At 43.2% G+C, this 27,847-nt stretch overlaps 1 protein-coding gene across 1 annotated transcript in view; it reads left to right on the top strand.

Moving 5' to 3' along the window:
- The window catches only part of SLC22A23 (solute carrier family 22 member 23), a 105,882-nt gene extending 83,129 nt beyond the window's left edge, over positions 1–22,753 (top strand). The window contains 6 exon segments of the mRNA XM_029961418.1: positions 3,424–3,513; positions 8,839–8,941; positions 11,930–12,162; positions 14,794–14,826; positions 16,578–16,701; positions 22,344–22,753. Of these exon segments, the coding sequence (XP_029817278.1) occupies positions 3,424–3,513; positions 8,839–8,941; positions 11,930–12,162; positions 14,794–14,826; positions 16,578–16,701; positions 22,344–22,701 (941 nt within the window). The 3' untranslated portion in view covers positions 22,702–22,753.
- The last annotated feature ends 5,094 nt before the right edge of the window (positions 22,754–27,847 follow it).

Below are 27,847 nucleotides of genomic sequence, written 5' to 3'. Positions count from 1 at the left end.
AGTGGTTTTCCAGTGCTCTTGTGGGAGATGTCTCTAAAGAGAACAACTAAATGTCCAGACAGTGGTCCAGCTGCAGTTGAAAGATCTGGCAGCTACAGAAACAGCCTCTGCCTGGAGAAAATGAGGGTAGGCAGCTGATGGGCAATGCTCAACCAGTAAGATAGTATGGGACTGTGCTTACATGGGAAACTAGGTGAAAGAAGGGACACTGATAGGAGTCTGAAGTGTTGTAGAGTAACATTGCCCTTATCTTCGGTGGCCTGTCCCTGGGGTGATGTTGGTTGCACAAGGGGAACTGATTCCTCAGCATCTTTAAGTGGCTTTATTTTTGAGTGATTGATATACTTTGTGATTTTGAGCAGGAATAATTTGCCTTTGTAAAGAGATTTCTGGGTTTTTGTGGTTGTGGTTTTTTTCTTTAATGGTCAAGAAATCTAGGTGTGTTAATTAGACATGGTTAAATCATCCCTAATATGTTTTGAGTCTTAAAATTTCATCAGTTGGCTTAACAATTCGTCTTCTTTTAGAAATAAAAGTTAAAATTCATTTTTGCATCAAGGAAATTATTTTTATTCAACTGCGTATTGAAATATTATTTTTAAAACAGACTTATTGTATTTTGTGGAAAAATATTTCAAAACATTATCCAAAAAAGTCAACTTCAATCAGGAAAATATGAAACATTTTGATAATATTAATTCAGTACAGTCTTTTTAATACCAATTGGTCCAGAAACTTCACCTTCTCTTCCCTGTGGAACAAGAAACAAACGTACATTTCAGTGCAGCTGCAGGACAGTCATTTTGACTTAAGTGAAATAAATGCTAAGGAAGTATGGAGATCTGTTTAACAAACAGGAGAAAAGAGTATTTAAGGGAATTGGAAATCCCAAAGCACCAACTGTCCTTACACCTTTTAAAGGTGTGTTATACTTTAGATGGCTTTCATCATTTTTATAGGATGCATTCTTTTCCTTCGTGTGGAGGTGGAGGGTCTGTTTGTTGCCTGGAACAGGTCATGTGCTGCAGGCTGGTCTTGGCTGCACCAGCACCCAGCCCTGCAGTGTCTGGGTGTGCTGGGAAGTGCACCACTGGAGACACTGTATCATCAGTTACCTGAGTGTCAAACTTGGTGCTTCCATGGAAACCCACCCCTGTGCGATTCTCTTTGGCTTCCCCTATGGTGGGAGACATTTCGGATGTTCCTTAACATAAAAATAACTGCTTGACCAGGCTAAGAAACAAAGCTCCCTTTTTGCTAATCTCTAGATGAAAACACAAACCAGAGTGCTCCTGTGGACAGATAACTTGTAGCTGTTCCTTTCTAAGCTTACAGAAATAATATTGATGTAATCAGAAAGGGTGGCCAGGAAAGATCAAGTGTCCAAATAGATACCAATACTTTACCATGTAGGACATAACATGGAGAGGATGAAGGGATACAGTGGTGATGAGTACTCTGTATGTGTACATGTGTGGATTGCAGTTAGGAAAGCTGTGGTTTTCAGGGGCTTTGCCTCTGAAGAAAAAAAATCAAATTATCTTTCACCTTTCTTGCTACTGAGCAACACGCTGCCATGACTTTTCTTTTGTACATAAGCTGTTTTTGTGTTTTGTTTTGCTGAATTTTTTTTTCCTAAGCATGAGTCTTGGATCTATGTAATTTTTTTCACTGCTTTTTCCACTGGGTAAATAGCAGAGGGAAGGGTGAAAAAGCCTTATGTCTGAAAGTCAGTCTCTTTCCCTGTAAAGCTTTACTCATATCCTTAGACCATCATACCTATAACTACACTACTGTTTTAAAGCTTGTAATGGATGAAGAGGGTATTAGCTAGATAAAGAAAGCAAGTTTCCTGGCCCCATAATACAGGTAACTCTGTGTGATACTACTGTGTACAAACCTGACAGATGTGTTCCTTTACCAGATCCTGTTTCTTGGGTGTTTAATGGTGCCAAACTTTTAAATATCCCATGCAACTCCCAAAGAGTGGCCAGCTAAATGTGGGAAGTGTAGTTAAAACAATTCAAGATGGTGCTTGAAGGCAGACATTAAAAAGGACTTAAAAAAGACATCTTAAAAAAGACTGTGGGTCAGCCACAGAGATATCCATCTCAAAATTTAAAAAAAACCCCAACCAAATAAAAAAAACCAGCCAGTGATTTCTGTTGCTCACTTGTATGTTTAATCAACTTTCAGGAGGGTCTGGGTTTCTCCTTATGGGCCCCTGTTGTAGGGACTGATGAAGCCTGTGCACCTCTTTCAGGATGTGCTGTGATGTGATAGTGATTAACAAGGATAAAACTGGTCCATTAAGTCCTCTTCTCCTGGCTAGCTCTACAGGAATGGAAGAGGAGAGCCCATGACTATATCCCTGGCAGGGATGGTAGTCATACCTGACAGCAGCAGGTTTCAGAGGGAACAGGGGAAAAAGGGTACACTCTACTGTGAATGTACTTTTCAATGCCACTGGGAAAAGCCGAATATGCAGGAAAATTTAAAGAAAAATAAAAAGAGGGGGTTGTCAACCTCTGTTTAGGCTTGAATTACTCTTTCTCACTAGTTGAGTTTTCTGCAGAGTGTCACTGGCCACACTCCATCCTGTTGATTTGTGCCAGGCTGGCACTCTGGGTCTTTGTCCACGGTACTACATATCCTCCCAGAGGAGCTGGCTTTACAGGGCAGGAGTCATGTGCAGAGGGCAGGCAGCAAGCCCTGGTGCTGCTGGCACTTCCCCAGCCCACAGGCACAGGGAGGGGAGACGATGGAGAAAATGAGGGTAGGTGAGTCTGGATGTGGATGTGAAGGGCAGGAGAGGAAACCTCAGGACCCCCATAGGGGTGAAGAGCAATAAGAAGGGACCAGTGGACAGAGAAGAGAGGAAATAAGAGACTTAAACGAGTTGTGGGAGCAAAGATTAAAGATAGTTGGAGGGAACTTAGAGAGGCAAAGACAACAATGGAGACCAAAGGAGCTATGATCATATGCTTCCCCCTCTTTCTAGAACAAGCTGTCAAGCCCTAGGATTCAGTCTCAGCCCTCTTCTCTTGTGAAATCCACTCCTCAAAAATGTGCTTCACCCCTCCATCCTACCCAACTTGCTTGCTCTGCCTGCTGAGGTTTCCTCCATAGCTCTGGTGGCAAAGAGCAGCAATGCATGTGTGGGTACCTGAAACCTCCTGATGGCTCAGATACAGCTCCACACAATGACATTTGAGGTGCTCTTTGTGTTATGGGGGTTTTTTTGATTTTTTTTTTTGTTGGGTTTTTTTTTTTGGTGATGTTAGAAGAACGTAAACGTCTACATGTCACACCCTGGGAAATGGAAGAAGTCAGGTTGCCTGGGCAACCCTTGCTTGGCCTCCTGGCATGAAGGCATGTTGATACAGCCTTTAATAACATGATTACGACCTATTTTTTCCACAGGGCATAGGATGGACGAATCAGTGCATAGGATGGACGATGATGTGGGAATGAAGCTGTTGTCTGTTCCTCATTTGTTGCAGAATTTGGAAGGTGTGTAGTGAATGAGGCAGAGGGTTGCAGGAGGAAAGAGAATAGTGTTGGGGAAATGAAGCTAAATACCTCCTTAAGAACTGTACTTGTTCTCTGTGTCTGACAGGAATGTTTTTGTATGATGATGGAGATTTCCCTGGAATCAGGCCCTTTCAGTCCTGTTGCTAATCACAATTTCTTCAGTGTCTGTCTCTAGTGTGTAATTCTGGGGCTTGATTTGCAGAAAGCTGGGAGCATTTATATCAGCAACTACAAGGTGTATTGCTGCATGATTTTTCTCATTCTGGACAAAAATCCTCTGTATTGTGTCTCCCTGCCTGCAAAACAGGAATAATCTTTGCCTTTACTCTTACGAGGTGGTAGAGATTATTTCATTATTATTTATGAAATGCGTGTATATTCTGACAGCACTGTAGGATTGTCTCTGAGGAAATCTATGAGTTTTTTGTACTCACTGGGAGGTTTGGATAATAAGGCTGAGAGGCACATGTTCAATGGGAAAGGTAGAGACGTCATTACTACCTGCCCATTTGGTGACTACAGTGAGCATTCTGGGGGGGGAAATTAATGTGTGATCACCTGAGTGCTATATCCTAATGCATATGAGCAATTGAAGATTGCAAAGGCGCCCTTATGTCTGGCTTTTTCTTACTTTTTTGAACGTAATTAGAAATACAGGATTCAAATAAATTATTACAATCAGTCCTTAGCTGTTATAGCCATAGAGTTACACTGTTACTCTCATGAAATGAGATTAATTTTAAATGCTGTTAGTATTTATGTGCAATGCTTTTGTTAGAATGCCATTCCAGTCTCCATATTGCTCTTGTACTGGGGTACATTTTAGCGTTCAATTCAAATACACTATAGTTGTCTGTGTTCATTCTTTTTTCCCTTCCCGTTTGCTCCTGTCTGTGCCTATCTTAAATCTCTTTTCCCATGCTTTGTGAGAAGGCAGCAGCCCCATTCCTTTGCTGAGATGAAGTTCTCCTCTATCTCCCCTCCTTTTATAAAGGGACTTGCCAAAGCTTTAGTTTCTCAAATATTGATGACCAGAATTGTAAGAGAGTACCAGCATTTCGTTGTCTGAATTACAAATACCTCATGGTCTCAATAAACTGGTGTCAAGTGTTCAAGTAGTACATAATCAAGTCCAACATAGCCTTTGCTTATGTTGGGGAAACATTTCCCCTTAATGACTGAGAATCTTACTTTGTATTATGCACTTTCACTTGCATTTGCAACACAAGGTCTCAGTTTCACCTAGTTCCCTCTAATGGCTCATTTCTGTGCTGTACTTACCTTTGGTAGTAAGGCAATGCCTCACTTTGTCACCAGCAGACCTTGTTGGTACATTTCTAAGGTTTTTGACAGGCTCCCTCCTGAAGTTTTTAAACAAGATTTATTTTTTTTTCTTTTGAGAATAAGACAATTCACCCTGCCACTAATGTCCTACTATCTGCTTATGATTTCTGTTTTTCTATCCCTTATTGTCTGCCATGAGTCAGCATTTTACCCACCTCATAATTTCTGTATGTGACTTGATAGCCCTCAGTATTTCTTCATTATTAGGCTTTTCAAAAATGCAGTGATTCAGACTACCAGTCCTCCATGATAATAAATAAATAAGTAAATAAGCACAAAGGGAGTTCACGGAGACAGAAGTCCTGGTAGGTATAAATAAACCTGTGTACCTGTAACTCAGTCTGCCTGAGAGTAGATTGCTTCAGCTCTGTGTTTCTGACTGGTTTACCTCCTGCTGCAGAGCTGTCATGCTCTGTGGATTGATTGAGTCTCTGTGCTGGGCTTCCATAGCTCTTTTCATGTTCAAAGAGCTACTGACAGTATCGTTTAGCGGCCAGAAAAATCCAGCAGAAGTACATCGCCACAGGACACTTGTCATTTTGGACATTCTTTTTCGGCTGCTTGATTTGGGTTTTTGTCTATTTTGTTTATGCCAAGTGATGCAGAGATGTGTGGCTTCATTTGAAGGCATTAAAGATACTTTCTAATTTTGAAAGCCATGCTCCTGAAACACAGAGGATCCCATGAGAATTCAGTAGTGTAGGGAGCTAGAAGCTGGTAGGATTCCCCATCCCATTAGACTTTCAAAGTCTCCCATTGAATAGTTTTAATTTCCATTGAGATATAAAGAGTTAGCTTGTTGACAGTTTTCCTACCGAGTCCTTGAATAGGAAGCCTAGAGTGTGTGTGGGCTCTGGAGTATGGGAAAACTTACTAGGGGCCTCTGAGTAAATGGGTAAAAATATTTTTTATTTTCTGCACTCTCCCTTATGGTAAATCAAAACTGAAACACTTAATGCAAATTCCTTCTGAACCGATGACTTCAGTGCAAAATCAAACAATAAGCTGGGGGTAGAGGGAGTTTTTCTGGTATTAGCCCTGAGAGAGCAATAGTTTGCTTCCATGGAGCTCTAATAGGCTTCAGCTTGACTTGTCTTTTAATATCTGAATGTTGACGTATGAAGTCCAGACAGCCTAAGAACTGTCGTTCTCCTGATGCTCATCGCAGTCAGTCAGAGCAGGTCCTTTCATGTAAGCAGGCACCCTCCAAAGACAGCAGGTCATTTACAGGTGACTTAGATTTGGAGTTTTAAAAATATCATAGAGACATGGAGGTATAAATAGCTGGTAGAGCCAGGAGGCTTTTAGTAAGAAGTCAGGCATTTTTGGTGTAAAGATGGGGGGCAGATTCTTTTTTTCTTCTTTTTTTTTTCCCTTTGTTTTTCTTTTTTTTCCCCTTTTTTTTTTTCCTCCCCCCCCTTATTTTTTTCATTAATGCTTTTAAGGCTGTTACATCTGGAATCTCCTTTGAGGAATTTTCTTATAATGATGCAAGGTATCCACAGAGTATGACCCCCATCAGAGCAGAAGCAAGGGTGTGCTAAAGAAAGACTGCTGCATAAGACAGGATAGAGAGGGGGTGAAACTCCCCTCATGTGTGATCCTTGCTGCAGCTGAAGCCGAGGAGGTGTTTGTCAGTTCATATAACCCACCAGCTAGCCATTTCTTGGGGGTAGAATAGCGATTCAGTGTGAAACACTGACAGGAATCAGTTCAGAAGCACTGAGTGCCTGAGTGCACTCAGAGAAGGATGCATGATAATAAACAAAGAATTTATGGATTATGGGAACCCCTAATGTATGAGCAAGAGAGGAGGGCAAAATAATATCTGGTTCCAAAGAGAAGTGTAACCAAGTTAAGTGTACTTCTCTTAATTTTTTTAAGTTGTGGCTCAATAAAGCATATATTGACAATGAAATCTGCTTTCTCTTCTGTAAGAAAAAATTAAAATTGCTCTACGAAATGAAAAAATTCAAGAAAATCTGAAGGATATGGCATTAGGGCCTATCTTATGCTGCCAGAGGATGAGATGTTTTAGTTTGATAGGCCAGATTGTCCACATGAAATCTGTGTTGTGTGTTGTTTGGGTAGTGATTTTCCTTGTTGCCATTCAGATGAAATAGTAAACAGCCACCAACAGCTTTTCAAAACCCTTGTGCTTCTTCTAGTGCTTGCTTTGACTATTTTGCTGTAGATGGTTTAGCTTGGGCTCAGTTATAGGCTTTACAACTGCGTTTTATCTAAGTGCTTCTGTTGTTCTGAATTATTTTATTTGCACTTACTCCTTTCCAGAATCTTGCTACAAAAATAATTTTGACCTTTTTCTTTGAGATTAAGTACCACCTTTCTTTATTGCTTTTTTTTTTTTTTAATATAACCCCAATCCATTGCTGAGCCTGCTGAGGGCTTCTGTAATGCAAATATTAATTTAACCAATTTCTTCTTTTGCTCCACCTCTGTTTTTCTGCTTTTGTGATCTTCATGCTGCATAGATTCTGGGGAGAAATAGCCATTATCAGAGAGTAAGGGAAGTAGTATGGCAATATTCTGCTCAAGTACAGTCATTAATACAAAATACCCTTTGCTGCTTTTGTCGGAAGCATTCCCAGTAGTAGCTCTAGAGGGAAGACCAGGAGTGACCTGTGAGCAGTGAATAGCTCAAGTATTTGCATATAAATAGTGTTTGTTTGATTTATTATTTTTATGATACACTTTTCAAATAACAGCAGGCAAACTCGTTTTTTCTTTAGTTTGTAAATTCGGGTGAATTCCCTCCCCATCCCCCTCCCGCCCCAGCTTGCTTTTATTTTCCTGTGTCTTGCAGCTCTTTAAGGAATTGCTATTCAGTGGAGTAAGGCAAAGGTCAAAGCAGGCCAGTGTGGACAAGTGAGGACACCCGTGCTAATTATGTATGCACGAAGGGAACGCGTGCACCGTTCAGAACAGGGCCACGCTGCTGCCTTTAAACAGAGTCAGTCTAGAAAGCAGCAAAAAAGCAGTCCTAGTCTGCACTCTTCAAAGGCATCGTTTTTGTGATGGTTCCTTATAACTACAGCTTCTTCTGTTTTTATTGAACTTGTTGCTGTCGCACTGATCCAGTAGCTTGGAAACAGGCTGCTTTGGCATGCTTAGGTAGGTGTTCACGCTCTAAATTAATGACACTTGGGAAATAAAATGTCCTTTGTTATTGTCCCACGCCAACAAGGGTGTCGGATGCAGTATTTGCAAGACTTGTGTGTTCTTAACAGCACTGCATAGAAAAGTTAGCTTGGAGCTGCCCCAGCACTTTAAGAACATGGTGAGACTTCAGTTCTGAAGTGCTAAGACACCACAGCTGCTGATACCCAAAGATTTTTCTTTAAGGAAATGTCTTAATGTTTAGGACATCCATCAGAGCAATTTTAAATATTTGAAAAGGGAGTGGGGTGAAAGAGGATAAGCTGACATAATGTCCTAGCCACTTTATTCTGAAACCTGCATTTGAACAAACCTCAAAAGAATGCCATGAAAAATGAGTTTGAACTCCAGTCCTTTCCATGGCTTTTCAGGTGTGTATTGCACAAAGGCAGCAGGGCTTTTGCTGCACAAGTGCAGTTCTGCCTATGGAGGGGTTTAAAAATTAACAGAATCCTGAAGTTTTTCAAGAAATTTGATGTCATGCTTGCTGAAATCAAGCTCTGTACTGCTCCCCTTTTACATATACATGTTTAACTGGAAGAAGGTTTGCAGTGTGAGGGAGTTCTTAGGTAGTTCTTCCGCCTCAAGAAGGTTAAGGGAAGCCTGAAAGAACAGGAGGAACTGTGGTGAACTTTGGACAGGCTGTTCAGCATTTTTATAGTTCCTATTAGTGTAATCAGTACTATCCTGCTCTCCAACACCTCCCTCAAAATATCTGTAGTTCACAAACAAATCTTCTCATTCTCCCCAGTGAAAGGATAATTTTGGTTTGGTTTGTTTCAGAGCTGGAAAAGGAAATCACCAGGAGACCGAAGAAAGTCTGCATTGTTAAAGTGGTGGGAACAAGGAACCTGTGGAAAAACATCGTAGTATTGTGTGTGAACTCGTAAGTTTGATCTCCTTCTGTTTGAATAGTTGTGTGGTCAGTCAACTGGAAGCAGCAATGGGAAATGATGAGGGAGCTCCTTCGAGGGTGGGACCCTTCACTAATGTCTCTGATAAACGATCCTGGAAGAACACCAGCTGTTGCAGGGAACTGTTTTTACGACAAACATGGAGGAGCTCATTGGCGGTTTCAGGCAGCAAAACCACATCCTCTCAGGTGCCATGCTGCAAGTACATTGCTATCACCAGTGGTCTTGAGTGGCCACGTGCTGGTATGTGCTCGTGCATGCAGACATCTACTGCTTGGCATCCTGGATGGGATTTTTGAAACCTTTAATGCCACAGGAGCGCAGGTTCAAGTTGTTTACATCTGACAGGGCTGTGTTGCAGAGGGAGATGTTGCTTGCTAATAAACACAAGCCTCCTCCCTTGTATAACAGCTGTCCTTGATAGGTCTTCAAAGGCAGATTGCAAAGTGCTTCAACACTCCCAAATAGTGTATGGGGCACGCAGGGAGAATGTTCTGTGGGAGACTGCACAATGTGATGCTTTCGTCCTAAGGCTTCCATTTGGATGTGCTTATGAGGGCAAAACCAAGCATCAGCCTGAGGGTTTTGCAGGTTACAGGCTCTGAGACTTTCTATCCAGAACTGACCACCTTGTAAAGAGGAAATAGATGGGCTTACAAATTCTGGGAGGGCACCAGCAGTGGATTTTCTAATTTTTCTATATAGTAAAATGTCCATTTGTATTTCTTTCATTATTTTTTTTCAAATGGGAGATGAGAAGGGAGAAGAGTGGAAATCCCCCAGGTTTAGAAGCATGTAGCTCTCCTGTGTAATTTTCTTCACCTCTTCAGGGCACTACTCTGCAGCCCTCACTCCTGTTAATAGGCTTATGGGTCAGTCATAACTGGTCAAATAGTCACCCAGAAGCACCAAGACTTCACGGGTCAGTCTCCAGTACTATTGGTTGCAGAACCAGCTCTAGTCTTACGAGTTTTGTGTCTCTCTTCCACCCAGCAGTGAGTGATCCCCTCTGCTCTGAAACAGTGTCTTCCTGTTAGGCTCCACTGGTACATTTAATAGCCTGTGTTAACTGTATTTGTGAAAAATGTTTACATGGGGAATTCTCCCCTTCTCCCTCACCCTCATTAATTTTGCATATTTGGAAATTCCCTGAACCGGAACTAGGCAGCCCAAAAAATAACTTCTGGCATTAGCGCACAGAGGCTGTTTGCCATCCAAGCAGAGCATGAAGCAGATCTGTGTCTGAGGAAATAGATTCCATGTTTGTTTTTAGGGGGCGGAAAAGAAAATATTTAATTTTAATTCTGTTATTCCTGTTAGATGGGGTTGTGCTGAATTTTTTGTGCTGAATTTTACTATGTGGAGGAGCCTTTTGCAGGGAATAATAAGAAATCAAGGAAGATAGAGGTATTTAGTTTTAAAAGTAACAATTCTGAGCTGCTCACCAAGTTAAGAGAATAGGGTAATTCTTGGGGAAGCAGGCTGGAAAGCAAAGTCCAAACAATAATTTAGTTTATAGGTCATGGCTTAAATAACAACTTCTGCAGCTGTGTTGGCATGCATAGAAGAGAAGGAAGAAATGCTGGTTAACTCTGCCCTTTTATTACTATTGTTTGGCTGATTAATATTGCTCTTATGGGAGGATTCAGTTATAATCTAGCTATCCAAAGCAAATGTAATTTTTGTGTAACAGCAAGCAGTTGTACTAGGTTTTTACCAGGGTGAAAGTGTTTGGTATTGAGGGTGGGGTTTTGTACTAAAGCATTGATTAACAAGTTTGCAAGAGGAATTCCTCAGGCCCTTGGCTGCCATGCACTTGGTAACTGCCAATTCCCCCAACTGTTTCTATGCTTATTTTGATACCCAATTTACACTGACAGAGCTTCAAATTCCTGACCTCGAGGAGGATAGAAATGTAATAGTGTAATGTACCTGCCATTCATTTTTTTTTTTTTTTGAGACCTGGATCTGTGCCTGCCACTCTGTCAGGCACAATTAATTTATGACATGAGGTTTGTCTTGTCTAAGTGCCAGGGACAAGAAAGAGGCTCTTCCTGGTAGAGGTATTTGAGCTGTGACGGGTGCAGTTGAGAGCACTGACCTTTCCCATAGCACCTCTGCTGTAATTTTGCACCATATCAACAGTGATGCTGGGGCTTCTCATCTGTATATCTCCAGCTGTTTTGGTTTTTTTTTCTTTTCTTTTTTTTTTTTTGGAGGGGCAGGGTAGGACAGGAGAAAGAGAGAGGAGTGAAATGAGGTGGCAAGATGTTAATCACTGGCATCACAAAGAAACTTTCTTTTAAAAGGGGAGACACGTTGCTATGAATGGTGATGTAAATGTGTAGGTTGGATTAGAGCTTATTGTTTCAGAATTGTAATAATCATTGCAGCACATAGGACTTCAAATACTCCTTTCTCAGGGGTTTTCAGTTTTAACAGGCTAACTTAGGAAGTGGGATGTAATGGTTGTATTTAGTATGACCAAATGCCACAGGCCAGTGGGTCTTCCTGGAAGACACATCTGTATTGCACGGTGCTTTGCTGTCCAAGCACACAGGCTGCTTCATCACAGCAATGCTGGCTCTGTGGTTGTCAGCAGGTGCACTGGGTACAGCGAGATGTCCTTCTCGGGGTACAGGAGTTCTCGAATACAACAGGAAAACCAATCACACACTAGGAATCCTTGTAAAATTGCTTGTACCCCGATCGTACTGTGAGCAGCAGCTATATGTATAAAGCCAGCAAGAGTTTGGTTGAATAGAGGTTATTCTTTTGATCATTGCTTATTTTTATAGTAGAACCTAGAAGTCTGAGGTAAGTTTTTTTGCTCGAGGTATTTTATTCCTGCAGCAGAAGAAATTTTTTCTGCATTAATGTGTTCCTACGCTGAATTATGTTGCAGTGCACATCTGCCTTGTCAGCAATGATCTCCTCTTGCCCTATCCTGTTTCCACTAGGCTGACTGGGTATGGCATACACCACTGTTTTGCAAAAAGCATGATGGGGCATGAAGCGAAGATGGCGATTACCCACAACTTCTATGCGGACTACTACACCATGGCTGGGATCGCGCTGGCATCCTGCCTGGCCATGTGCCCAGTGGTCGGGTTTCTGGGAAGGAGAGGAGGACTCCTGCTTTTCATGATACTTACAGCTCTGGCATCACTTCTGCAGCTGGGCCTTCTCAACTGTAAGTTGGAGATGAGAGCTTTCCAGGACCACACAAGTTTGACATGCAAATAAGGGACCCGGAAATATTAGCATCTCCTTTGCCTTTCCCAGATTTGTCATGTCATACATCTGCATAGTTTAAGAAGCTGGATTTGTTTGAAGGTTTCCCCAAACACCTGTTGTCTTAGGCTCATGAACAAAAGGCATTGTGTTCTGGATGATTCCCCTGGTGAAACTCATTGGGCATTGATGCTTCATTAGGGTTGTCACTTAAAAGCAAGCAAGGAAATAAAAAACGTTTTTTATTTTATCCTAGTGAAATAGCCTCCAGGGAAAGAGCTGGGTAGGGATTGGGAAGGGAAAACTTCCCCAGTTGAGTCTACTTCTTAAATGGCTGCTAAACCAAACAGAAGTTAGACCGGTAGGTATATGTCCTCTGCCTATTCTGAGCATCTTTCTATGAGTAAGTAATATACAGGTAGCATGGAAATTATGTCGCTGAAAGACCCTAATTTTAACACAGTGTGTATGTATAGTTCATGTGAATGTATACACATAATTTTGAGAGGTGACACAGCTTTTCAGATGGGTTGTTCCTCTCAAAAGCAAGTGTCTCACCTCTTCCTTTGCAGGCAGTAACCTTTGTCTGGCCCTTTTGAGCTGGTTCAGCTATTAAAACTGCTATAGAAATATTCCCTTTCCTTTTTGATTTTATTTTCTTGTCTTCATTTATTGTTAGTTGAGAAGGTTGAACTTGATGAATCAGAGAGGTGCCGAAGCAGAGAGAAGGTGCTTTGTCACTCTCACAGCCGCCAAACATTAGACCCCTGTCCCATGAAACCCCACCCCAAGAAAGGGGGAAGAGGGTTGAGACATGCTTTGGACAAACTGTTTGTGAGACAAACACCAGAACACTGGTTATTGCTGTTTTTCATTTCTAAGTTTAGAAATAATTGAGGGCTTTAATTAGAGCTTTTTGCATTGAGGATGGAAAGTTTTCACATTCCCGCATACTGAAGGCAGCTCCAAGCTAGCAAGAATTGTCCATATTTACAGACTGTGTTTCCTGAAGGCATTTACTAAGTTAACCTTTAGCAAACACACTATTTGTGGGAGTGTAGGAGGGAAACAGGGTACCTCTTTCATGACATGGGTGAAACTCCAGCATCGCATGTGTTTGCTCCCAGCTTGGCACAGATGTTTACATTCCCCTTGAGCAGATATTTACCATGTGCAGCAATCCCAACTGAAAGTGGGAGAAGTCCCCTGGCCCCACCTCATCACCAGTCTGTAGATGGACTGTCACTGCTCACATGCAGGTTCACACTGTGCATGTCTGCAATCTCCCAAAACTCCAAGTTCTTCTGGTGGTGTCCATCAGGGTCTCTCTACACTAAATTCATCCCATTTCTTTTTTTTTTTTTTAAGGATGTCAGATGTTTGTTTGAGGCTGTTGAGGTAATAAATATGCAGTTGCTTAGCTGAAAGTATGTCAAAGCTGTTAATCTGCTCTAGAGCCATGAAAATCTGGTTGCAGTTTTTCAACAAAAAAAAATAGTGAGGGAAGTGGGGAGGAATACCCTGTAGGAATCCTGACAACTTTTTTCATAGTGGTGGTTTTGTGAGCAAAGTTGCTAAAATTAAGAGCAGGCATGGGCTCTAGGTGTGTTGGTACTCTCAGCGCAGTGCACCCATCAGCCTTCCCCACTCTACCCTCACCTCCTTATTTGTGAGAAGAGGAAGGAAAGGCAGCCTTGAACTTAAGAGCAGCTCAAGTCCCCCCAGTCTAGATCATACCCCCTTCTTCCTCAGAAGAGCTAGACAGTGTTTGGAGAGAAGCAGTGACCCTGCTGCCACAGCATCCTGCATGTTTTAGCTTAGCATAATTTGGGTGTAATTGGCAAATGAAATTAGAATTTGAGAACGGTGAGAGAGAGGGATATTCTTCACCAGCCACAAACCTGCAGCAGACCTTGGGGCTTGGCATGCTTGGCCCTTCCTCTGAACTCTGGGGTGTCACCTGGGAAGTCTCAGAAGCCCAGAGGGAGATGAGCAGCAGCCCTATGGCCAGCTTGTGCTGCTGCCCTTCCCCTTGCTGCCCAGTACTGCTGTGTGCTCCTGTGTGGTTAGGATACGTGGCAGTTGGTGGCTAGGGTGACACATGGACCATCCGCTCGGGGTTTTGGTGAAAAATAAGTCTCCCACCAGCCTGACGGTTCTGATGCCCAGACTCTTTAATCTCTAAAGCTTCTGTTGGCCATTCCTTCGGGGCTGCAGCAGGAGGGCATTTTTTCTTCTCCTCCTTCATTAAGAGGGGGAGAACACAAAGAGGCCTTTGTGTTAATCCCAGTGGTAATTCTGGGGCTCTTAAATATGCTTTACTGCTGGTTTGTTATCACTGTCTCATTAGCATGCTGTCCTCCAGCTGAAATGTGCCTGGAAACAGCATGTCCTATCTGGTGGCCAGGGAAAGATGTGCCAGTTGTGGCATGGGAAAAAATTGTGGGAGGGGATAGGGTGGCATGTGGGATTTACCATTTTTTTTTCTTTTCCTTTGGATAAATATATATGTAAAAACAGTACGTTCTTGTTTTTTCTCCTTTTCTCTCTTATTTTTATCTTACTCTGACTTCCGTGGTCTTGGATCCAGTGATCGGAAAATACAGTCAACTTCCAGACTCAGGTATGGTTTACAGACAAATCTGCATTATGCTGGAAACACTCCCCCAGGAGCAGGTAGATCCGAAAGGCCTGAGCCAAAGCACCCAGAGCAGAGCTACTGCCACAGAGGGTTGCAGGGGGAAAGCCCACTTCACTTCCACACAGTGCCTTGAGACCCCACTCATAGGCAGGTCCGCTCATTTATATGCAGTCTTTTGGTGTAGCATCCCCTCCGCATAGTCTGTCTTGCCTCTGCATGTCAAGAGAGGGTGCAGAGGTTTATTTTCAGATACACGGTAAGACTTTCTCAGAAAACCTCCTCCTGAGAAGCAACATTCCCAGTTCAGGAATCTCGGTTCTTTTTTTTCCAGAAAGATCTGAGACGACCAAGTCACTTCTCATAAGGGGACTTAAACACCTTCAAAAATACTTTCCCAGGCACCTTATACCAGGCTGAAGTACTGTAATAGCAATGCAATGACAGGCTACAGGGGAACAAAATTTACCCTTCTGTATTAGATTTAACAGACCTGTCCTTGCCTAGCTTTTCCAAGGTCTGTTCTGCTGAGCAGTTATGACTCCCTGAGGGATAAGTGGTGTAGCCTCACCTGCTATGCAAGAGTGGCCAGGGAGCCTCAGAGACCCATATTTTGCAAGGTGCTATGCTCACAACCTTATCTGCTGGCAGTATTTGCTCTCTCTCCCAAACTTGGGGTGCACTGCAGAAAGGGCTTAGCCCTGAGCAGGCTGGAACATGTTTTGGAAGATGTAACCGAAGAGCTCCCAAACACCTTTTGCTCTCCTGACAGCTGATATATTCAGCAAGAGCAAAACCAGCTGTTAATTTTCATTGGATCCAACCCAGAGACTGCACTTGCTTGGGATTACATGTTGATGAACAGTTCTTTCTTCAGGCAGGTCTCGGGATTTGGCTGTAGAAAAGTGGGAGAGCGTTGGCTGCAAAGCTCCAGTCCTTTCCCCAGTGCTCCTTTCAGGCCCAGTGTGTTCCCCTTGTATGGTGCAATAGTCTCGGCAAGTGACATGACCTCCTCTCTGGTCAGGACAGACCACATGAGCTTGTACAACTCTAGATCAGATATCCTGCCCCTGCCCACAGAAGGTAGTGAGCAGGGATCAAGGGTGAGATGTACTATCATCGTGACCAGAAGACAGTTTCCTTTAGCTTTGTTTAAATTTATTGGGGTTTCTCCCTGTCCTTGATCTACACTATTCACCCCGGAAGCCTTGCTGCCATCCAGCCATGAAATGATTGCGCAAACAGCCTTGACTTCAGGGAGTGCTTTACTGTCCTTGGCATCAGCTGTTCTCATCCAGAGTTGTAGGGCAAGGCTGTAAAGCTGGGAGTTATGACAGAGTTTGCAGACTGATCAAATGCAGGGGCTTAGCACAGAGATTGGGAGCACTTTTATTTCTTTCCCCTCTTGCCCTGCAATGGGAGGGAAGCAGCTGGTGCCTAAAAGACTGCCCAAAGATGTGTTTTTTTCTTGGGTTTTACCTTTTTTGTGGCAGCCAAGCATAAAAAATTTGGAGATTGCTGCCATTTTTGGCATGACATTATGATTTTTTTCATGTATGTTCATGTCTCGGCTGCTTGGGGAATGGATGCTATAAATACCAGTTTTAAATTAGTATTACAAAATAACTCATATTCTTGTCTAGGGAGATGAGTAACATAAACCATAAACCTCTTGTTTTTTTTCCTTGTAAGTTTGGCCTCATTCTTACTTTTTATGAACACTCTTGTCTTGTCAGGTATGAGTGACAGCGTCAAAGACAAATTCTCTGTTGCATTTTCCATCGTGGGTATGTTTTCTTCGCATGCTGTTGGAAGCCTCAGCGTGTTCTTCTGTGCTGAAATCACACCCACGGTAATCAGGTAAGACATTGGCCCTGAGCTCAAAAGATGGGAACAGAATTATGCTCATTAAACTGTAAGGGCCTGTGTAACTTAACATATTGTATGGGAGGGGAAACGCCATGTAATTGGAGACCTCAGCAATTTTGGAGCTGCTCTTTAGGGTCACTGCAGTCAGTCTGCCTGGGTAAATGTGTGCCTGTGTACAGAGAGGCTTTGTTTCCCGTGGCTCCACCTTGTGTCCCGTCGTGGTGATGTTCAACGGGCGAGACAGCAGTGTGTTAGGGTCTTAAATACTCAGCTGAACCAGATTGTGTGGTTGAATGTTGTCATTGCTTCACTTACTCTGCGGATTTATATAAGCAGTGACCAGGTGAGTTTACAGCATGATATTAAAGGAGAAATTCCATGAGTGTGCAGAGGAGGACATAGGTGCCAGCAGTCCCCTGTCCCCATAGAACAGGTTAACCAGGCCAGCTGTAGGGGTGCTTCCGTGGAAGGCAGGTGTTGAAGTATATGGTGTTAAATGCTTTTGGTGTGTAAAGGTGCTCTGCAAGCCTTCCTCTCCTACAGCAGCACCCCTGTTAGTGGTCTGCCTTTACTGAAGGTAAAGTCACCTTTTTCTTTGCACACAGATCTATCTTAGCAGAGACTCAAAGTTTTTCTAAAGAGGAGCGCTTTCATCCTGGGAAATAGTAGAAATCACAAAGATGATCTTTGTTGGAGAATTTCCCATAACATATCTTTGCATAGTCAGGGGTTTGTACCATTTTATATGTTTGCTGTTATCTTTCACAAAGGTTGTGCTTTTGTGTTCTGGATATGCTTTTAGCAATGCCACAGCAGTTCAGGAGTCCTCCCTGACTCCATTGAATTTCCCAGGAATGTAGGTCATATGTGTGGGAGGGAGAGAAAGTGGAGGAAAGAGCATACTCTTTTTTTTTTTCCCCCTCCAAATTACATGCCTTTTGCACTTTGCAAAAGTGTTACTGCAGAACTGTTAGCTGAGTAGCTAGAGTCTCCTTGATCCATGGCCTTTTCTTCCAAGCTATCTCAATTTGTGAATGTATTTTACAGATAACATTATTTCCACAGGGAAAGGCAGTGTGAGCAGTGAGATTATACAGCAACCCAAAACACTAACAGCTATTTATTTATGTGCATGTCAGTCAATTTGGTGGTTTTATGCCTCTTTAATTTTCTCCTTGTCTCTGTTTGAAAGAAACATAGATAAGGAATTGAGTATGTCAGACAGAAGAGAATCTGCCAAGTAGGGTCAGATGTGCAGTGTGAACTTAGCAAGATTTTTTTCCTTGAGTTACTTATGTTGCTCCAGGGAAGGGGAAAAAGTCCTGGCTGGGAGCTGATATTCTGCTTCCCTTGACTCTGCTGAGTGACACCAGACGAGTGACAATAGCTGGATATGCCTCAGGGTCCCTGTTTATTTATAGGGATGATGACACTGCAGCGCTTTGCGGTCCTACCACCGCAATAAGATCCACTCACAGCTGTAATTAGGAGATGTAGCTCAGGATGGTGCATAAACCTGTCTTGGGCAGAGGTGTCATTCAGCTGCCTTCTGTCTTGCATTTTGGTGGGATCTCGCTGCTCCCTCATAACCTACTCTCCAAAATACTGCCTTGGATGCCCTTTATGGATTGGAACTAGATGATCTTTATGGTTCCTTCCAATCCAAACCATTCCATGACATTAATATGCTTTTGGTTGAATCTCAAGGAACCTTAAGCAAAAAGGGAGGCAAAGAGAACACTGGGGTTGTCTCAAGGGTTTCCCTAATCAAATTCTTTACCTGTAATCCCCCACCCCTGAGGGTGGAAAACAGCACTGTCGTTACCTGAGGTAGTGGTGGCATAATAGCAAACTCATAGCACCCATCCATATCTGCTGCTGTAGTGTTGACATGAACAGTTACAGTAGTAGAGGAGGAAAACAGCCATATTCATCACCAAGAGGTGCCATCTGCTCCAGCAACATGAAGGTTTCATGCTGTCATGTGGCACGGAGGGGTCCTTCATACCCTTGCACTGCATCCTGGTCTCCTGGCAGTAGGCAGGAGGGCTTCACCAGGAGCTGCCCTTTTTTGTACCAGGGGCTACAGTGTGGAGCTCCATCCAGATGCTGAATTAAAGCACTGAGTGGCACTGATAATCCATCTAATAATCTTGACACAACTGCAGTCTGCACAGCTACTAAATAGAAATAGGCTGAGGAAAACACAGTGTCCCCTCTCCTCATCCTCCACATGCTCAGTTACTATGAAGTTGAAGAGAGATCTGTTTCTTTCTGTCAGTGTCCTGCTTTTGTATTCACTTTGCTAAAGAAATGAAGAGTGGGCAGTGATGGCCGAATCAGGAGTTTTACCAATCAATAGTTACCTGAAATCAAATTTCCAGTTGTTAAAGAAACTTTCCTGTCTGACCATCCAGGAGTCACTCAGCAGTCACACTTTCACAAAGGGTCCACACCACTGCACGGCCTCTTGTCTTGGGATCCTGCCCCCTAGAGCTCAATCTGCAGCTCACAAAGCAGCTCGCACACCCGGCTACCTGCACTGAGTGTGTTCCTCAGCACAGTGGGGTGCCGGGCTGTTTACTGGCACCTGAACCAGGCCTGGCCTTACTCAATGAGGCCAAGGGCATCCTGATGTATTACTGAAGCTCTGGCGTAGGACTGAGTGCACACAAAGTCACTTATGTATGGGCAGGGAAAAACTGTGGAGGTTTTCAGGGACTGACTTCAAGAAGTGGCCAAGCTGACTCAGCAAAGCCCAGAAAACCTGGTCCAATTTCAGAGTTGGCCTTGCTTTGTGCAGGAGGCTGGAGCAGATGCTCTCCCAAAGTCTTCTTTAGCCTGGGCAGCAATCTGGCTCTTTTGTACTCTGAGCCATGCCATGTGTTGACCCATTTGCTCAATGCAGACAAATGGCCATCTGAAGACAGGATTAATATTTCTCTGCTCTCCTGAGGAATGCTGGGAAGGGCAAAGCCCTTTCCTTAGAATGTCAGTGAGGATGTTTTGCTGCTCCCTGAAAAAATACTGCAGTAACAAGCAAGGAACTTCCCCCCTCCATGAACAAGCAGGACCTTTCTGAGGATGAAATTTTGGACCAAGGTCCCTTTGCGATTTGCCCTTGTCAGGACCATAAACTTCATACTGAGGTTTATGTACAAACCATCCCTCCCTTCTGCCAGTGGCTGAGCAGAGGTTGAAGAAGCGGTTCTGGTCTATCATCCATGGAGCCGTGCCATGGGAAAGCCCCCCACAGCAGCCACTGGCAGGCAGAGGTGTGAGGGGGGAAGCTGGGGCTCACCATGGATACCAGGAGCCCTCACACTCCCTCTGCAGGCTCCACTTTGAGAGTGTTTGAAGTACAGTAGCTGGCCCCTGCCATGGAAGACCTCAAGCTGAGGAGGAGTAATGTCCCAAAACACTCAAAATGTTTTTGCTTTCCACCTGCTGCCCATGTCACCTGCAAAAACAGTATGAAATATGAGGGCGCTGCCTCTCTTGTCTTGTAGCTGTTTTCCTGATGTGCACAGAAAGAACAAAAAATTCCTGACAGTATTTTCAGTTTTCTCTTTTTTTTTTTCCTTCACATTTTCATGCTTGCAATGTAGTCAAACCTTAAAGAAACCCCTTCTAAGACATGTACCAAAATGTACTTTCAAGCCGCCTTCTGCCAGGTTTTGATGGCACTGGATAAAGTAAAGCCTTCTGTAATTAATGACATCATATGGAAAAACACTTTTCTCCCCCCCCAAATCTGAAGCCACTTGACCCATAAATGACAGAGCTGTCTTTGTTGTTGCCTTTTTCCATTTTCTTTCAGTTTGCTTGATGTCCTTCTACAGCAGCTTTTAAAACTCACCTCAGGTCCTTCTCAGGGGGGCTGAGATACAATTCAGCTGTAGCAAACACTGATGTAAATGAGCTGGGCTTTTGTATCCTGAGAACCAGCTTGGAGTGAGATTTGCCATGCATTTGGAACTGGTTGTGTCGGTTACTCATGTGAGTGTATAAATGAAGTTGCAGGGAGGCCAGTTGCACAATAGTCGCATTCAGCTGGGTTTCTAAATTGCCACTGGAAAGCTGGCAAGTTTTTAATAAGGGCTTTTGCAGTATTTGGGGAAGTTGCTGTTGTCTGTGAAAGATGCTCTGCTGAGTCTGGAGAACTGGAACATACATGCGTGAATTTTTGACCCAGTCGATGTCCCAAGAGTGTCTTTTGAAACCTATGCTTGCTGCCCTTCAGCTGTCAAGTAAGCAGCAGTGGATTTTGGAAAGGATTGAGTGAAGATTAGCTTTAACATGATGGCTGGCCGAGTGAATTTGGCATTTGTAGGTTTATGGTACTGTGATTTCTACTATGGTTAAGTCAATGAAACTGATTTTTTTCCCAATTATTTGACATAAAGCAGTCCATTTGCCTTTTGCAGTCATCTGCTATAAGGGCCAGTTATTGTTAATAATTACAGCTCTGCATTGGGCCAGAAACTGAAGCATCTGAGCCCCTCTGATCTCCAGAGGGTTTGGGAGTTGATAGCATATCCCAGAGGAACTGCAGGAAACATACTGCCCGCACAGGCTTCTTAAGGAAACAGGGTGCCAATGATGAAGCTCACAGGGAAACCTCCCTCTGCAGGCGGCAGGGTCTTTGGAAAGTGAAGGACAAGCTGCCAGTCTCACAGATTTTGTTAGAATGAGTCACTTAAGGGTGACACTCTGCTGGCTGGAGACCTCAGTTGTGCCACAGCAGGAGGAGGGAATGGCCTGCCCCACAGAAACACCTGCAGTGCTGCTTTTGTGTGGGGTCATCCAACAGAGACAGACCCAGGAGCATGAGCTGTGCCTCAACATAAGATGTGCCAGTTCTGTCCACACTAGGGCCTGGAGAGAGATGCTGATGAGCAAGATGAGGAATTGCAAGAGAGGTTGCTTGCATCAGGAGAGAACACTGAACTGGGCTTGCACAAGCAGCTTCTGTGCTTGTAACTGGAGGAAGATGAGTCTATTTTCACACTTTTTTTCTGAAAATTATGTATTTTATTACAACATCAATGTGTTGAAAAGTTCCAGCCACAACATGTTTTTGTGTAGAAAATATTTCAGCATTCAGTGTTTGGTATAAAGGATCGAGGCAGTGGCTTGTTAAGTCTAATCTCCTGCCTCCACTGCTGAATGATGCCAGGTACCTTAGAGGCAGCCAAAATTGACTTCTGCACCTACTGCTTCTTGGTGTGCCTTGTCTAAGTAGAGAGAAGGCTGGCATGCTAAGCAAAATGTGGTTTTCCCTGACTAAATATGGGAATACTTGGAGTTGAGAATACTTTAGAGGGCTGTCTACACACTCAGATGATAAAGCTCCTCCTCTTCTTATATGGGGGCAGTTAAATGGCTGTGAAATGATACATATTTCCCCACACTGAGGCAAATAAGCAGCAATTATCTACAACAGCAAAGCAACTCCCTGCTGGAGTGACTGTGCGGTGTGAAAGCTCGGAACAAACCAGGTTTGCCTTCAAGACTTCGGATACCCTGGGTGCATGCCAGACAGAGGGTTAGTCTGGAGGACCTGTCAGGTCTGTGGGCTCCCCACCCCAGTGCCAGTGGGGCTAGGCTCTCATCTCTGCCTATGTTTGCAGGGGAGGCGGATTGGGGCTGGTCCTGGCCAGTGCGGGTTTCGGCCGCCTGACCGCCCCCATCATGGAGCTCCACAACCAGAAAGGCTACTTCCTCCACCATGTCATCTTCGCCTGCTGCACTCTCATCTGCATCATCTGCATCCTGCTGCTGCCAGAGAGCAAGAACCAGAACCTGCCCGAGAACATCCCAGATGGGGAACATTACACCCGGCAGCCCCTCCTGCCGCACAAGAAGGGGGAGCAGCCCCTGCTCCTGACAAACTCTGAACTCAAGGATTACTCTGGCCTCCATGACTCAGCAGCTGTGAGTGACGGGATCCCGGAGAACACCACTGCCAACGGGATGAAGTCAATGTAACTGGGTGGATTTTTTTTCCATTTCTTTTTTTTTATTGTTTTATTTTTCCCTTCTATTTCTTCTCTTTCTTTTGTATTTTATTTTATGCTGTTGTGCGGGAGGAGTAGCACTTTGGGCAAAGGTGTTTTGCACAGATTTTACAAACCAGTGATGGAGCAGACACTAACTTGGAGGAATTCAACTCTGCTACTAAAGCAAATTTTGGCATCTTCAACTGTTGTGCAGATTGCTCTTGAAAAAGTTTTGGGGGAAAAGACTCATTTGAAAAAAGACCTGGCTGGCAGTAGCCCTTCAGAACTCTTTTTTTCCTGCCATTAAATATGTATATTTATTTTGATTTATTCTCAAGAAGCACTTTATTTCCTTTTCCTTTCATAGATCACAAAAATGAAGCCATCTTATTATAAGAGGTGCAGCCATTCCAAGAAAGAAACCATGGGGGGAGGGGAGTGTTGTTTTCTGTTTTGTTTTCGTGTTTCTTTAAAGGAAAGAGGGATCAACCACAAAGTTGAATCGACTTAAATTTAGACTTGTGCAACATTCTTCTGCCTGTCTAGAAAGTCCAAGTGCCCAAGTTGCCTGCTGTGTTTGTATACACAAAAAAAAAAAAAAAAGAAGACAAAAACAAAGCAAAACCTGTTGTGACTCAAACTCTGACTGCGTTTTAGGCAGCTTATGTTTGTCTTTATAGCCCATGTGCACTTAAAAGTTACTTTCAAAATTAGTCCTTTTTTTTTTTCACCAAATGCATTGAAGAAAATCCTACCCAAACAAGCTGATTTTTCAATGTGAATCAGTTTGCTGCATTTTAAGAGTATATTAGTCTATTTTAGGTGGTTCCCAGTGGTCTTTAATAGTAACATAGATGATGCAAATAATTTGACTAATGATGCAAAAATTAGTTTTGCTGAGAATGGCTTTAATTATCAGGAGGCCCAGGATTTCTGACTTCTCCAGGAGAAGAGCATGAACCAGCAGGGATAAACAGTAAGGAGCATGGGCTACCATCTATACTTTTATTCCAAAAGGCAGCACAGCTAGGATTTCTGCTCCTGGGAAATGAGTGTCCTGGCATTGTGTTACCTGTTTTTAGAACCAGGGTTTGGGTTTTCAATTTAAGCGGACAAACTGCTTAAATGACTGTTGGAAATGAATTAATTGATAGGCTGTGAATAATGTCTTACTGAGCTGTCTTGGGCCCTTAGAGATGTTTTCAGGTTCTGACCCAAGAATATACAGTGAACTCACCCAGATTTCCTCCTTCCCCAACTGCTCTTATAAGATTTTAGATCATGAAAAAAGTTTACTTAAATTAGATCAGTGCTACACAAAGTGAACATCCAGTTTACCTCTTACTGTGCAGATGGCACTTTGATGGTGGCCACTTGACTTCTCCAGCCCCCAAATGAACTATTTCCTTTGGCCATCGGCTTTTGGTTCTCACACAAGAGAATATCGTGAGGACCTAGTTCAGTGCAAGGACTCTGTAAACAGCTTTCTTGCATTGTAGTTAACCTCCCCACTCTCCCTCCCTCTTCTCCTTTCTCACTCAGGCCATCCATTTGTGATTGCTTGGTAGTGCAGACGTTCAAACAGAGCAGCAGGATGTCAATGTTGTATTGAGTGTCTGTATGATTGCCACTTTGTTTGATGTACATCTTGCGTTCATATGCATGGAAAGTGCTCATTTGCACTTTCCTCCTCTCCCTTCCCTTCCCCTTCCTCCTTTGCTGTATATATTGTCGATTAACTACTGTACCTAACAATTTCCATCCTCCATTAGGCTGCCAATGTCCTCTTAAAGTCCCCAATAAATCAGAGATATGTGCTTCCCAGTGGGCAATGCAGTAAGTAGCACAGCCTCAGACACCGACAAATGCAAGGGGACAGGCAGACCTGCAGAAGCGACAGAGGTGGTTGTGTTCAGAATAACAATGTTGTCCTAAAGCTGCTAATTTTTACAGAGGATGTGGACATTTGGGTTCTTCTTGAGCCTGGTAAGAAACACTGGACCAGTTGATGGTAGTTTTGCCCAAAGGTACACTACTACTTGGAGTTTTTTTCACCTTTGCTAGACTTGCTGTGACAGCAAGAGCCCAATCTTCCTTACACTCAAGTTTTATTGTCAGACTTGAGTACGGCTGCTTCTTTTTGTTCTGTGCTGAGACCTTTGCAGTCTGTGTTCACCCAGGAACCCAGCCCTTCCCCACTCATGCAGTATTCACGTGCCAAATTTGTGCAATACCTTTTGCCTTTGATGCGAGATGCTTATTGCAAGCCACTCACGTTCAGGGAGGAAAAAATGGGTTCACAACAAAAAATTGAAGAAGCAAAACGAATCTTAAGGGAAGAGAAAAAGGGCTTGAATGCTGAGAAGGTGTGAGCACAGAGGCGGAAAGCAGCTGCCATCCATCATGCCATGGAGCCAGCAGCTCCTTCGTTTGTGGTCTTGTGTGCCTGTATGCTCAAGCTGTGGTACAGCTTTTGTAGACCATCCACAAGCCTTACAAAACTGGCTGCTTCCAGCACTGTCAGCAGTCCTGGTGTGCTCAGCGCTGTTGTCCACAGCACTTTATCGTTTCCTATTCTGGTGGTTGCTCTCCTGGGACAGACAGGCACAGGGAAAAGAATAATTGTTTAAACATAGCAACATTTATATAGTAAAAAAACTAGGTGACAGGAATGTGCAGCAATTTATTTAAAAAAAAAATCTTATGAAATTGATTTGATTTGCTGGTTTTTTGGTTTTTTGCTTGAAACCAGGTAGTCGGTACTGATCTTCTGCAACAAAGGGAGACCTAGCTTCTCTAGTTGGTCTGGCCCTCTGCCTCTGTCACAACAATAAAACAAAAACTAATTTCCTGCCATGGCAGCTCCAGTTTTGCTCCTTTTCCTGAAAACATGAACACTTCTGCGATGATTATTTTCTTCCACACATGCTCACAGAGTTGGAAGGCTTTCACTAAACATATCTTTTGTGGAGGAGTCGGGTACCGGGTGATGCAGCAGGGCAGAAAGGAAGCATGGAATGCTTGCCCTGCCTTTCCTAGTCCTGCAGCAGGACAAGGCTCTTTGCTGGGGTCCCAGCCAGCTGCTCCACTGGCTCCTTGGCTGCATCCCCCCTCCAACCATCACCAAGACAGGCTTTTCTCAGGCGGCTCTTTCTGGCCACCACAACAGGGGAAGCAGTCCAAGCTGTCTTCTCCATTTTGGCCTTTTTCTGTGAACCTTCAGTAACCTCTAAGCCCATCAGTAGATTTTTCTTTGGGTTTACCATTTAAGGGCTTTCTTCCATCTTTGTAAGTTTAAACAAAAATGTGAAGTGACATTATGCTTGATCTTGGGGGGTTTGTCCCCTTTTAAGGTTTCAGTACTGCTTTTGTTGCCAGACACACTGCAAATGGATAACAACAGTCGCCTGTTTGCAAGTGTTCTGTGGCCACTCTGAAAGGGGGTTGTGTGATTGACTTTTTGGTTTCATTGAGCAGGCTTTTTTTGTTGTTGTTCTTTTTAATGGAAGTATTTTACTTAACTGTTGCCACTTCCTGGAGCCAAACACTTTATTGGTCACCAAATTGGAAGCAGAAGTGCCATTAACTGAACTCTGTGAATGTCAAGTCAAGTTGCGCCTGTAGCTGGCACATAAGACAACACTATTAAGTGGGGGGATGATCTCCCTCACTGTAACTTTTTTTAAATTATTTTATTTTGTAAGAAAAAAAAATTACAAACCTCATTTTAAATGTATTGTGTAAAATGTTTCAGGAAAGGAGTACGGTGTGTTTTGTCTAGTGGGTGAGATCTCCCTCCCCATTTCAGTTTCTAATGAAGTTTTAAAGAATCGTGTTACTGTATGTTTTGACCATGAATAGTCTGGTGGTGCTTCCTCATAGCACAAGCTTAAATCAAGTACTGAAAACAGTCTTACAAGCTAAATGTCTGCATGATGTTACATCAGTTGTACCTACTGAGAAGAACTTTGTATGTAAATGTACAGAATAAAATGACATTGTCCCATCAGTTTGCTCTCCTTGGTCTGGCTCCCTCACAGTGACTTCTGAAACACCCAGCAGCAGCTGATGCCTCAGCAAACAGTCCTACCCTCCTTTACAAACAGAATGAGCTGCTTGTAAATCAGACTAATTAAACCAGCAAATTGATTTACAACTAATTATCAACATAGTCCATTACAGAAGAGTGGCTGACTGTTTCCTGAGTGGTGTAAATTAAAAATACCCTCCAACAGTTGCTTTTTCGATTCTGATCCTGAACTGCCGCCAAAGACTGACAGCTGTTCTCACCAGGTGAGGAGGAGCTTTCTGCACCCACATCAAATACATGTTGAAGCCACTGGCTGTTCAAACACTTTTGGACAAGAGACTCAGTAGTAGTTGTGCCTCCTACATCAGTGACCTCTTGGTTACAGTTTTTAATTGCTGATTATGGCACCACAGCAAGGTAAATTCATCAGTTTTCTGCAGGGGGTTAAGATAGTTGTCTAGAAGCAGCACTAGTAAATTTTGTTTGTATCAAAAGCTTATGTTTGAGTCAGGGCTCAACTTGCAATGGCAAAAAAAATAACCTGGTCGTTAACTCCTAGCTGCCCTCTCATTAAACAAACCAGCAGCAGTATACTTTGCAGTGGTGGTCATGGTAGTGGACTGCTCTGATTTTTCTAATGTATATGCTGAATTTCCACATGGTATGCTCTTCTAGCAGCCTGACAGATTTATCTATTGCTCTAGAATTCAAGCTGTGCCTTTTCCTTCTACGTAGTCCTCAGGGATGTACAGATAACACTTTGTGAAACCCTTCTAGTGTTCTTAATGCCCAAGGGACAGAAGGAAATCCACTATTTAGCACTAGTACTGCAACCAACAGGGGCTAAAAGGAGAAAAGTAACACTCATGTCACAGCTTTACAATAAAAAATGTGGGGTTTCTTTATTTGAACACTAAAAGCTGCTCTACTGTGTTCAGTGCTAGTACACAGTAGATTAACTGTACAGATATAATTTGGAACTGATTACCCAGCAGATCCCAGTACTGCATGGAGGCCAGACACTGCATGCATTTCTACAATGATGTTCATCAACTGTAGCATCCATTTGCTATCCTACTTAGCAGGGTAGCAAAAAAAATTTTGC

The sequence above is a fragment of the Manacus vitellinus genome, unplaced genomic scaffold, assembly GCF_001715985.3.
Source record: "Manacus vitellinus isolate BGI_N305 unplaced genomic scaffold, ASM171598v3 scaffold_33_pilon, whole genome shotgun sequence".
NCBI lineage: Eukaryota > Metazoa > Chordata > Aves > Passeriformes > Pipridae > Manacus > Manacus vitellinus.
This window is presented reverse-complemented; position numbering and strand designations above follow the sequence as displayed.